Source organism: Geospiza fortis, unplaced genomic scaffold (genome assembly GCF_000277835.1).
Source record: "Geospiza fortis unplaced genomic scaffold, GeoFor_1.0 scaffold147, whole genome shotgun sequence".
NCBI lineage: Eukaryota > Metazoa > Chordata > Aves > Passeriformes > Thraupidae > Geospiza > Geospiza fortis.
Window position 1 is genome coordinate 1,104,057 of NW_005054372.1, and position 13,777 is coordinate 1,117,833.

Sequence of the window (13,777 nt, forward strand, 5' to 3'; positions counted from 1 at the left end):
CACGGTGCTGCTGAACGCGCGGGAGGGTGAGAGCCGCGGGGCGAGGAGAAGGAGGAGAAGCGGGAGTTCGAGGCGGGGCGGGCTGAGGACGTATGTTGGGGGACGAAAAGGGTCTGAGGTGAGGGGTAAAGGGGCCCGCGAGGAGGGGGAGAGGAAGTGATGGAGGAGAAGAGGCTGGGAGGGAGGAGAGGCTGCCGGGCTGGGGGTCTGCTCGGGGCGGGGACCCCTGGAGGTGGCGGCGGGAGCCCTTCCCGGGCGGGCAGTGAGTCCCGGGCAGTGCCCCGAGGCACCTGCCCTGCTCCTCCCGCGGGATCTGTTCGGAGTTACCGGCTTGTGGCTTTGCTTCTGAAAAAACACCCCTTCCTCCTTCCCCCTTGATTCTAATAGTGTTTTTACCGGATGTTTTAAAAAGGTCGTTAGTCTGTAAGTTCTCGGTTTGTTTATAAATATAAATGCTTATGGATATGAACGATCAAGTGACATAAATCTTCTCTGGAAAAACCTTGCACTCCATCTTGCTGAAATTCCTGCCTGTGAAAAACGTAGCTGTTGAATGTGACCTGTACTTTGCAGTCGATTATTTTGTATTATCGTAATACAAAAGTGTGTTTTTTCCCATTGGATTAGCACTTACAGTTTGACTCCCCAGAACACCTTGAGCTGCAGATTCCTCCCCCCAGCTAACAAACGTTTTGGGTAGATAATTAGTTTTAGTGTAGCACGTGGCTGCTGTTTAAAAAAAACATCCTGACTTTAAGATTGTCCTACTGCTTTTTCGTGTATATAACTGTCCATTAACTGGCCACTTGAATGTCTCCCTGGATTACCAGTGTACTTTGTGCAGAGTATATTTTTTCAACTTTGAAATGTGCATATTCTTTTTGGATTGGATCCTGCTTGTCTTAATTGTGTTGAGAAGTCCCATTAGTTAAGCTGGAGCTGTTTAAAGTGAGTAAGAGCAGCAGAATCTGCCTCTGTATGTTTTGCAAGTTCCTCCATCTCTAAATGGGTTTGGCACTTACGCCATATGTGTATCCAGTTAAATTTGCCTTAAGCAGCAAGAGAGGAAAATCAGCTTTTTGACTTTGAAGTGGGGTTTAAAAAACAGAACAGTGATCACAATTTTGGGCCATTTTCCAACCTTAGCTGAAGAGACCACCTCAAACTAGAGGACATGTTTTGGCTGGTTTCACTGACGGTAACATGTCTGTGGTGGTGCTGCCTGAATTTGGAATTTGCATTGAAGTCATCTGAGAAATGAAGGGAAAGTGGAATCTGGCTCAAAAACTTTACTGTGCCCAAACCCTCACCACAAAGAGTGGAGTGGTAATCTGCAGAGGCTTTCAAGTGGACGCTTAATGTCAGGCTGCCTCTTTAGTTAAGGTTTCACTGTGTTTAAAATAAATTATAGTGGTAGAACTGACCAAACAAGATATTTTAATGAACTAAATGGAAGTCTGAGAGCAGCTGATGTGAAGATCAGTTTTACCTGCCGTGAAACTTTAAAAAGTAATGGTAATCATCTGTTACTCTCTGTACCTTCAATTGGCCTGGGCTCTGTTGTGTAAGCATGCACAAAAAAAGTGAATTCTGGCTTTGAAACTCTAGGACTCCATTGATCAATTGGTAGAAGGTCTTTTACCTTTTCAGGTCTCAACCCCTGTGCATAGGGTACTTTTTATGTCACATTTTTCAAAACCCTCCTTGAAAAGAAAGTATTTTCTGGCTGTTGCATGCTCTGGCTGGTCTGGGAACGTCTGGTTTACTCCATCTGTCAAGACCACTCCATAAAATCCCTGTCCCAGCTCTGTTCTTATGTGCCTTCCATTGCAAGGCAATGGGATTTGTGAAGTTAGTGTTTGAGATAGATGTTTTTATATATTCTTTGCTAAAACAGCCTCACAACTGGGACAGAAGAGGAGACTTTCAAATTACTTTCCTTCCCACATTTCTATTATCGCACTCTATAGTGTATGGAGAGGTGGGATAGCATGGAAAAGTGCACAATTATTTCTTGTGGAAGAAAGTAAATTCCAAAGCTAATGTACAATAGCAGCTTCATTTATTTTCATGTATAGGCTTTAGCTATGTCAGTAATCCTTCTCTTCTGTGTAGGTGAGAGAGGTTGTTCACCTGGATAACAAATCAGTTGTACAAGCAAATAAAATAACATGTAAATTACTGGGCTCTTATTCTTTGTGGTTCATGTCACAAGAAATCAGTGAGGCTTAATTGTGGCATGGGTCAGTCCAACTTGAGACTCTTTTCTGATGAAGATGAGAGTAGTAAAAGGTTGTACCCTTGAATACATCTTGCAAAGTCTTTTAACCCCAGAGATATGTTGTTTTCATTTTGTAAATATAGAAACAATAAAAGATGTGTATCTGTCCACTTCTGATGAAACAGTTTGACAGGTGCCTAATGAGAATGTAGAAATCCCCAATAAATAACACCAAATCTTACCTGAGCACATACACCATATTTGTACACATAATTTTCCTCTAATTTTAGGTACTCTAATACTTCTGGATGTGAATGTTGATAGAATGTGAAAATCATTTGGGTTTTACATTTGTAGGTGTGCAGAATCAGCACACCTTGAACAGCAAAGTTCATGTCTACCACTTAAATCTGATTTGATACATCGAAAGTAAATTTGATCTATGTTATTAGAGAGCAAGGAACTCAGGTAAAATGAATGTCTTCTTGTTACTTTCTTCTCTTATACAATAAAAAAGTGCTCTTGCTTTCTGCTTCTAGACTATCTACCTGCTCACTCAGTCTTACTGTTGGCTTATTTCATTAGAGGTGTGAATCTTCTAATTCAATTTGTGTGAGGATAATGTCTGTTTATAGGAGTTTACTAATTCCATTTTTCAGGTCATACGAAACCCCAGCTTCCCCCCAGCCTCAAAAGTTTAACTTTTGTCTCTAAGAGGATGTTCATAGCTTTTAATAAAACACCATTTTAATAGAAGTCTATCTCTTTTATTAAAGACTTGTAATGTCTCTGTAGGAACTGCAACATTTCTTTATGATAAGAAGGGAAGACATCAGGATTCCTTATCCTCTTTTAAAGCCACTTGGTAAATAATCAAATGCCAGTTCTTTGTACATGTGGGTGTTAGTGATAACATAATATATGATTCTTGAATGTACCTACAACTAGAAGATGTTATTAACAAAATACTCTTTGGTACTCCATGGATGAAAGATTTAGGAGTTGGGTGCTTTACTGGGAGTTTTCCTTTCCTTTTTCAGTTTTTCAGTTGACCCGCTTCTGCCAAAAGCTGGCCTGTCCCTGGAGGGATTTGCCTTCAGACAAAAGCTGCAGTGCAAGGTGTTTTGGGGTTCCCTGTCCCAGTTGCCTGGGGGGTTGCCTGAGGGTTAAGTGGCCCTCTGTGTCAATCCTGCTCTTCCCTCTTGTGATACATTACTCTTGGTGAGAAACCTGTATGTGGGAAGGAAAAAGGGGAAAACTCCTCTTAAGATGAACCCAGTGGTGGAACAAGCACAGGTGACTCAGTAGAAAAACAAGAGATTATAAAGCAAACTCAAACTCGATCTTAGGAGTGCTGAAGTGCAGGAACTGAGGTATAGAACCACATAAGTATTAAGTGATAGTGATGTATGAACTGAGATTGCAATCTTTCACACCAGGTAGTCCATGTTCTCCTTACTCAGATTTGTGTGAAAGAGTAGTGTACAAGAATATGTTTTCTAGTTGTGTACCAGAACAGAGAAATTAGCACATTCATTTTTTTCCCAGCAGAAAAATATTTGAAATTAGTTTCACTTGAAGGACATTGAAGAATTTGTCCCATAAATGGAGAGAAGTAATAAATATAAACAAAGTTATTCTGAAAAACAAGAGTTCCACCTCAAATTTTTATTTTATGTTCACATTTCTCTTTATATTTATATCTTCTGTTTTTATTTCAGTCACTCTCAGTAAATCCTTTGAGTGAGCCCCGAATTCATTTCAGCATCCCACATATAGTCTGTGATGTTGGGAAGGAAAGAAATTAATCCCTGTATGTTTTAAACTCCTTAGGAGTCTTTCTTTTTTCATTGCCTAAAGTAATAGTCTCAAAAAAATACACCCAAAGGGTAAATGCATCGTTCCTTTGAAGTCAGTGGCAGTTTACTCCAGGTGAGGATCTATGCCAAGAGTACATTTTAAACATACCTGGTCCATTTGCATCCATTTAAAATTCATTTATATTGCTGTGGCAGGAACAGTTTGGGAATGAGAATTGGGTCTGCTGTTAGGCATAGCATATCCTTGGATATTATCATTGATTTTGGCTAAATTAAAGTCATGCCTCAAATAAATGCCCCCCAGCTCTTGGTTTGTATGGTTCTAGCCTGTGGTTGCAGAATGGCTGAGGCAGTTGCCAGCTGGATCCATGAACCAATCTAGGGTATGTGGGTTTTTGAGGTGGTTTTTTTCCTTATGTTGCTGGGTTTTGGGTTTGGGGTTTTCTTCCCAAAGTTGGTTTTCAGATGAATCAGTAAGCTCCTGCAGATTTGATAATTGCTAGGTGCAGTCCAAGGATGGATTTAGAAGGAAGGAACCTTTCAGTAGCAGTATGTGATCACAGTTTGGCTTAAGTGAATCCTGTAAGATACTTGTTTCAGAATAATTACCTTAATGATGTATTCTCCACAGAAAATGAGCAGTCCACTCAAATAGTGAGTTTTATCTGTCTGGGCTTGAAAGCAATTAAAATCGTTCAGGAAGCAAAATAAATCCTACTTTTGTGTGCGGTATAAGGTAATATTTCAGTATAGTGTTGATGCTACAAGGAAGGAGTCCTATTTTATGTGTGTTTGTAACTAGGAAGATAATTCTATGGAGATTGCTCAGATCAGTTTGGCTATTGAACTGATCTGAATTCTTTAATTATTTCAGGGGTAGGACAAGTGGGAAAGCAAGGCACACTCATGCCCAGAAAGTCCACCAGCAGCAAATACAAATTTCAACATGAGAGTGCTGAGAGTTTTTGTAGTTGCCTTCAATTGTTGTCAGTTCTTCCCTCGTTTGCCTCCTATGTTCTATTGCACTCTTATTGCATTGTGCTTTAAATTGCTGTAAACTCATTGTGGCAGGAAACATGTCTTCCTGTGTTTGTACAGAATTATGCACAATGCCTGCCTTTTTGTCCTTTATTTAATGAACTGTAAGGAGAATGGATGTGGGCAAGTTGGAATCTTAAATAATTACATTTACTAAATACAACACGAGATATCTAGTAATTGATACACGCTGCTGCTTTGCCTATTTCAAATGTGACAATTACAATAGAGACTTCACAATCAGCTTAAAGGAATTTTATTTCTATAATATCTGTTGCACTCTTAGTGTGCTATCATGCTAAAAAATTCCTTGTTTGTTGGCTGTAAAATTGCAGTGTTCTGTGTGTTTTTCCTCCCTTGTAAACCCTGTTCATTGGCTGGTTAGAGACATCTCGAAATGCATACAGAGATGTTACAATGTTTCACTGCAAGAACAGATTAATAAATGTTAAGATCAGTTACATTTACTCGGGTTGATCCAAGCTTTCCATTCCACACCTAATTGGTGAAGTGCAGAGGGTGTGCTCTGGCATTCCTACGTGTGCACATGATCGCTGGAGCTGCGTAGAGAGCCCGTGTGAAGAACCAGTTGTTCGAGTGGCGTTAGCTTGGGAACAATAAATGATTGTGCACGTAAACAAACGGCACAAATGTTCACGGGGAGAGCTGGGCTTTTAACTGCCTGCTGTGTTACTGCCTTGACAGTCGGATGAGCCAGAGCACTCGAGTATTACCTTGCTGGAGTCCAGCTCCATGCACTTGAATCCAGGAATGTGAGGCCTATTATCTTGTAAATGCCATAATGATCTGTAATCTATAGATATCTTTTATTTATTTACTGTACTACTTGCATTTTTGCTTCTGTTTGCATTCAGAAGTACCTTGGCCTTTGTAATGCTGGTGAGTTAGGTGCTAACCTTCTGCCAAAACCTGAATTTTCAGCCAGGTGATTCTGATAAGTTTACTGGGAACCAGCCAGATTGTATTTATCATATGTCTGTGGGGGAAACAAAAACAACAACAAAAAACCCCTTTCTCCATAGAAAAGCGTTGCCACTCTCTTTAATGTAGTTGTTAAGCTGTGGCGAGGCTTGAGTTGATACAAACTTGTATTTTGTCAAAATACAACTTGATACAAGTTGTATTTTGTAGAAAAAAATACATGCGGCCTGCAGAATGGAGAAGGTTGTTGTGAACCCCCGCAGCAGTACCTTATGAGCTGTCTCTAGAGCTGGAGGCATGACAGCTTTCCTCAAGTGATGGTATGTGTGAGCTTGTCTTCTAGTTTGAACTTGGTGCTATTCCAGTGTTATGGTCTGATCTGAGGAGCTGAGGTATTAATTCCACACTGGTTTGTGTCTTGAAGGTGGATCTTGCCCAATAAAGGCATAAAAGGAAAATTTGTTACTCAATGAGTAGTGTTTATAAATGCCTGTATAGCATAAGGTCATAGTTAAACAGGAATGTTTTGATTTTTTTTTTTAGTGAAAGCTTTTAATCCTTATTGTGAGTGGTTTGAAGAAAAATGTGTCTGGAACTAGGAGAAGATTTGAATTCATGTGAGTTTTAAATCTATTAGGAAACTTGCCTGCAACTGCCTTTGCTGTGGGAAAGACATATTTTAAGGCAGTGTCTGTACCCAGCTTATTTTCATGTGTCTCAGTGTAGATGATGTAGAGCTCCTGCATCAATTGTTTTGCATTTTTCCTTGAACCAATTGATTTGATTTATACACTAAAGGCGTGCTGTAGGTTGTCATCTTGTTGCAGTCTTAGGCTTTCAGAGTTTATCTGGGTGTGGTCTAGTATGAATTTCTCAGCTGGTATCTGACAATCTGGTTTGTGGAATCAGTTTTGCAAGAATGAAGTTGTAGCAATCGTGCACCCCAGTGCTACAGAGCTGTGTGCTGCTCAGCCTCAGATTCATGGTGCTTGCCCTGCACAGGCAGGAGAGCTGGAGCACAAAAAACTCCCTGCCAGAATCTCAGTGTCAGTAAAGAAGGATTCTGCATGACAGAATCCAAATTCATTGTCTCAAGGAAAACTAATTTAATGATGTGCAATGAACATTGTGCTCACTGAAATGAGAGTCAGTCTGCAGTCAGGTCTGCAAGGAAGATCTCTGTGGCTCTGAGAAGTGTATCTGAGGACTTAAAACATATTCTTATTTCTTGACATAGGTTGTGGCCACAGCAGTTTCATTTTTTACAACTAGTTGTGGTTTTACTGATGAATAAGCCAACTGCATTGCCTTACATACATTTTTCAAATATTTCTCTGAAGGTTAAAAAAAAGCTGAAATAAAACATCTAAACATTTTGCCCTCACTAGTGCAGTGATCTAACTAAATTTAGTATGTATCTTTTTAAGAAGGAAAAATGGGGAAAGAGTTAGATGTTGAAATTGTAACTCTAAGAAGTAATTTGGGGAGAAGAACATTTGTACCTGAAAATGTAATTGAAGTTTCTTCTCACTGTAATGTGTATTGATGCATCCACCCTTCTCTTTGTACAAGATGAGTTCACTTCAAGCTGGACATTGCTTTTAGCCATGATTCCTTCTGAAAGAGGCAAAAATCAGTAATTCATCTGAGCCACAGAGGTCAACCAGAAAGCACCTTAACCTAATGGCTTTTTGGCTCTTCTGTTGGAAAGTGAGCTCCTGGTCTTTCTGGAAGAATTTTATCTGAAGTGTTTTAGAGTGAGATTCAGAATAGAAGCTCTGAAATCAATATTAAGACACTTTCAAACCACAAGTGTTATAATTTGATTTGATACTTCTTTTAAACTGCCTCAGAAATGGAAAAGAATTTTGCAATTAGGGAATAACGTGACAAACAAATTGACTTCCTGCCATAACTTTTACCAGAAATGGCTCTTTACATTACTGGGACCTACAGACTTTGGCAGTTGCATTTGCTGTAAATACAAGAACATTCCGTTCAGAGAAAAGTGGGAGCACATTGATTTAGTTGATACTGTTAAGCACTTGATTCTTATGTATGATTAATAAATTATATGTAGCCTTTATTGACTTCTGTAGGATGGTGAATTCAGTTGCATTCTAGCATGTGTTCTCTTTTTGTAAAATGAAGTTCATAACAGTCACATCATGGCAAAATATTTGGGCAAAATACAGCTCTTTTTGTGTTGGACTTGAAGTAAAATAGCCATCCTCTCCTTTTTGATGGGTTGAGTTTTTAATTTGACAGTGCTTCAGAATGTGGTATTCTTGATATATATCACAGTTAATTTTACATTTTACAAACAGCAGTGTGATATGAATGTGGGTTTGGTTTATCATTCTGGATCAGTACTGATTGTGTGGTGTCATGCACAAGTGAGTCTTTCTGAGCAGTTTCTAACAGCAGCAGTTTAACTTCTGTGGACCTTGCAGGTTAGTATGACATGGCTGAACCTGGCACTTCTATCCGCTGTTTTTCATGATCACATAATCCATACCCAGGCCTTCTTATTCAGTGTATGTGTATAGGATGTCTATGTCAATATTCCTTGATTTTCTTTGTGTTCATTTCTGTTAGAAAGGTGTTATGTTTTGTTTTGATTTGATTTTCTTCAAGCATATATTCAACTTCTCTTTAAGATAAAAAATATATTGTTAAAATAGGCACAGTTTGTTTTAATGATGCTGGTAATTACAGCCTCATTATTAGTTCTGGTACTGCTTGACATATAGGATGAGAAGTAAATTCCATATTTTGTGTTCTAAAATGGTATGGAAGGCAAATGACCTGCAAAGTGATTATTAGAAAATGAAGTGCAGAAGAAGTTTGCATTTTTTTAGAGAGTAGGTGACAGTTCAAAGAATGTCCACAAGCCAATATTTATAGGTGTTTTATTCCTTATTTTTTTACCTTTATATGGATACTAGAGTTGAGAATGTTTTGTGGCAGCAGCACAGTAAGATGTCAATATTCCTGTTATCAAGGATAAATTGGTATGAACCAAAAAAAATTGGTGTGACCTGTTTTGTTATTCTGAAGATGTTAGTTCCTTTCACCCTAACAATTTACTTCTGAAAGAGTTTGGTACCCTTTGCTGCTTAGTTTCTATTCAGGTTACTTTGGGTAACTCCCTTCCTTTTTCTCCCATTGTGGTTAGCAGTGTGTATTGCTTTGGTACAGTGAGAAAGCCTCTGTGCAGATTCGCTGCTGCTCTGTCATGTGGAAATGCATCTGATCATATAGCTTAGTAAAATCTTTAAAGTCTTTTGCAGCACTAAATTACTCTTCCACAGAAATATTTTGGATCTGAAAGTGTGGATATGTTCCTGTCTATCTCTACTTTTTTGATAAGTATGCATATCTTCTGTAAAGGAAATTGGCCAGGGTAATGTGCTGAAACACAGATGTGTTTTCAATGTAACATAGAAAATGTAGCACAGATATATTTTTTTAGAAACTGAGAAAAGCATTGTGGTAGTTTTAAAAAATCAATACTAATTCAACACCAGTGCTGTGAAAACTGAGACATTGAAAATATCTACATTTTACAACAGCTAAGTTCTTCCTGGTATCCTTGTATGATCTAGAGTAAATAGGTTGTATTTGAGCTATGCCCTCACATTTATTAGTGGGATCTACTCTTACTACTATTACTGCCCATAAAGAGACAATATTTATGTACAACTTTATTATCAAAAAATGTGTTTAAGAACTTTGTTCTTGGTACTTTGTTACTCAATTTTATTTTCTTCCATTCTTTACCATGGTTGAGAGATAATTCTCGAAATTTTTTTGTTCCATCTTCGATGTTTCAGTTTTGTTTGTGATTTTCAAAACACCTAGCTATTTGTCTTTTCTCTGCAGAGATATTCTACATACACAGACAAAATGTGAAGGATTTGTCTTGGGAAAGACTTTACATGAAACATGAAAAAAAGCATTAAAGTTGTTCTGTATCACATTTGTTATTGGTTTGGATATCCTTCTAGATGGATTTCTTTATAGGCATGAAAAGTAGTCTGACACATCTGTGTAGAACTGACCTAATTTTATGCTGTTTATGTTCAATTTTATGTTCAATTTTACTCTGACACAGTATTGTGTTTTATATTATTCATATTTTCTTCTAGGCAAACGGAGTGGGCGTAGTAAAAAATGGAAAGAAATGCTGAAGTTGCCCCCTGTCAGTCACTGTGAGGGTATTCGGTGCTCCATCGGTGAGTGTCCCCTAGAATAAAGCCTCTCCTTGGAGAGGGAAGGTTAAGAGCTTGGTGCTGGTAATGGAAAGGATTCTGTCTTGCTTCTAAATGCTAAATAGCAAAAAAATAAAAAAGCTATTAAACTCGTAAGATGATGGATAACTTATGAGAAAATAAAATTTATGAGATGATAAAAACTGTATCACAGCTCCTTGTTTGTTAAAGGAAACTGTTCCTAAAGAATAGATGTACAAAACCTTGAATTAGAAAAAGGAATAATATTATAAATTGATGGTAATATATTTTACCCTTTTCCTTAATGTCTAGTAATAGTTTTTTTTACCTTTCTGTTATAATCTTGTATTCCCTCTTTCCAAACCATCTTGCTTGCTTTGGTATTGCTGTTTCACAGTATGGTTGCTTTTTGCATCCTAACCTAAATTAACCTCAAGCATATAATTCAGTGTGCTTTTAGTAAATGGGATAGTCAGTAGAATACAGATGTGACTGAAGAGTGTTTCACTATTCTTTGGAATCATTGCATATTTATGGTATCTTTGATAAATATGTTAATGTAAAATCTTCATGTTTGAGTGTTTTTCTAACCTCAAATGGGAGTAATGACCATCCTACTACAAAAATAAAAATAAATAAAGATATTTATATATAATTTTTTTCCCCAGAAAGAGACTATAACCAGCTTTGTGACAAACAGCCAATAGGAAGACTTCTCTTCAGACAGTTCTGTGATTCTAGACCAGATTTGAAAAGATGCATTGAATTTCTGGATGCAGTGGTAAGTAGTGAGAAATGGATGATGGCTCTCAGTAGGCAGTGTCTTATATATTCTTGTATGTAAATATTGGACTTTTGTGCTGGTTTTGCTGAGATAGAGTTGATTTTCTTCACTGTAGGTCATTTAGTGCCATATTTTGGATTTTAGACCAAGATAATGTTGGGAACAAGGATGCTTTAGTTCTTGCTGAACAGGGATTACACAGTGTCAAAGCCTTGGTGTTCCTCATGCTGCCCTAAAAGTGAGGAGGCTGATGGTGCAAGAAGTTGAGTGGACACTGCCAGGACAGCTGAGCCCAAAGAATATCCCATACCATATGGTGCTGTGCTCAGCAATAAAGGCTGGGGGAAAGAAAGAAGAAGGGGGGAGGTACAATTTGCCAGCTAGCTGTTATACATGGGAATGAAGCCCTGCTTTCCTGGGAATGGCTAAATATCTCCCTACCAATGGGAAGAAATGAATGAATTTCTTACTTTGCTTTGGTTGTACCTGCAGCTTTGCTTTATCAGACTGTCTTTATTTCAAGCTGCAAGATTTCTCACTTCTGCCCTTCTGGTTATGAGTGGGGGGAAGTGAGTGGGTGCCTGTGTGGGGTTTAGCTGCCTGCTTGTTTAAGACACAATCATTTTATTAATTTTCTCTATACAGCTCTGTTTCCTAATGCTGTGTATTTGAAAACATAGTGTGAAAACATAGTCTTTGCTGACTGTAAAGCTGTAACTTCTGATGGATGTCAAAAAACCACTTCTGTTAATAAAGGAAAATACTTAGTGCTTATTATGAAGTCTGCCATCTTGATATGGTCTGACTACAGAAATGGGCATTATGGGAAAGAGAGAAGCAATTTTAGGAAGACGTGCTGCTTGGCTTCTAGAGCCTGAAAGGGTGTCTGTATTATGAATATTACTTGCTATACTCAGCCTTCAAAATGTTATAAACATAGACTTAAAAGTGTTGCAACTTGCATGGAAGCCCTAGGCTACATAGCATGTGCTAATTAAAAACTGTATAATGGAGATGGAAATTTAGAGAACCGTCTAAGGAAGGAGAAAAAACAATTCTTTTGAGACTAAGGCAAAAGGTCTTGATATATTTACATCTTGATATCTAATGCTGAAGAACAAGGGAGGAAGGAAGTGTGCCCACAGCTATATTTTGCAAAAAAATCCTCAGCCCAAAACCCTCTTGGGGAGGGAGAAAGTAGTGAGGAGATTAGGCAGGCACAAAATAGCCCTTAAGAGAAGAACAGCTCAGAGCTTTTGATTCTTTGTCCCTCACAGTTAATCCAAGAGCAATAAGATACAGTCTCAAACTGAGATTGCTGACAATAGAACAGGTTTTTTCAGTCCAGCCATTTTTGTTCTTACATGCAGAGAACAAATGACCAAAGAAGACAGAAGTAGGGTAATGCTGCTGCTTGCACGCATCACAAACTACAATATTGGAATGGCTCTGGAAGAGGCAGGGTGTAAGGAATGTACATGGGATTATTGCTGTGCCTCCTATTTCACTGTATCTTCTTTCCCCCTTGGTATTAAAAACTGAGGCACTAGATCAGCTAAAATAGAATTTGAGTGTCAAATAGGTGGAATTGTTTATATTTGTCAAAGAATTTGTGTGCAATTGGGCTTACTCCCCAGGTGTGTTTCACTTTTGTGACTCCCAGGAGCTGTTTGAGCACCAGATTGCAGAGACAGCTCCAGGCTGACAGCTGGAGACTGAATGGATTGAATGGAAATCCAGAACAGTGGAGCTTTCATTCCTGAAGTGAATATAAACCAGAGTCCTTAATGAATGGCATGCACTGACAACTGTGGATTTAGCTTTAATGGTTACAACTTCTGCACACATTTTAATCCTTATATCTTAGATAAGGAGTAGCAAAATCCTTGGCAGCACGAAAGAGAATGAATCTTAGGCATGGCTGTAAGACAGGTGTGTCCTTGCTCTAGAGATGTAATTTTTAGGTAAAACTGTCTCTAAGAAGTGACTGTTTTTCACTTACTGAAAAATTTGAACTGTTTTGAAATATGCAACCTATAATGTTGTGTGGATTGCAACGCTTCTGTGAATTACCGAAGACTGGCATAGCTCATATAATCAGATGTAAGGGATGATTTCACAATTTACTTTTTTGTATTTGTTGTTTAACTTCCATTTGAAAAATCAGGGTGAAGAATTATTATTGGGAATCATTGAAACAAGATAGCCTTTGGTGACTCTCATGATCTTAAACTAACATCCTGTCTTGATCAAGGATGTAAGATAAAATACCTGCTATCTCTTACAGATGGTTCCTGAGTTTGCCTGATTCCCTTTTGTGGACTTCAGCACCAGATTTCAGCAAGATTTAATCTTTTCGGGGTTGAGGGGTTTCTTTGGTTGGTATTCTTTGTAAGGCAATACAGGAAGCAAAAGCTGAGGCTATGTGCTTTTTACCTTGGCTGTTGCCAAGTTTAGCTTTTTAAAATGTTAAAAAAATTCTAGACTTATTATTTTGGGAAAAAATTTCCTGAAATGAAATGTCATAGCCTTAAAAACCTTGCATCTTAGTTAATAGAGTTTTCTGACTCTTTTACATGAAGCAATGTGATTTCAGCAGTGTGATTATTTCAGGAGTACAAAACCAAGGTAGTACTAATGCTGTGTTGTCTACTTGTACTGAATACTGAGTCTGGTAAGGTCCAGTTCTTGGGAAGGCGTGACCTAAAAGTCTGGAGTCAGCTTGGCTTTACAGAAA

General features: G+C 38.3%; 1 protein-coding gene across 1 annotated transcript in view; it reads left to right on the plus strand.

Moving 5' to 3' along the window:
- GRK4 (G protein-coupled receptor kinase 4) overlaps positions 1 to 13,777 on the plus strand; it is a 41,175-nt gene that overhangs the window by 588 nt on the left and 26,810 nt on the right. Inside the window, exons 2-3 of the mRNA XM_014308526.2 lie at positions 10,173 to 10,259; positions 10,925 to 11,037. Coding sequence (XP_014164001.2) covers positions 10,173 to 10,259; positions 10,925 to 11,037 — 200 coding nt within the window. The remainder of the gene's footprint in view (positions 1 to 10,172; positions 10,260 to 10,924; positions 11,038 to 13,777) is intronic.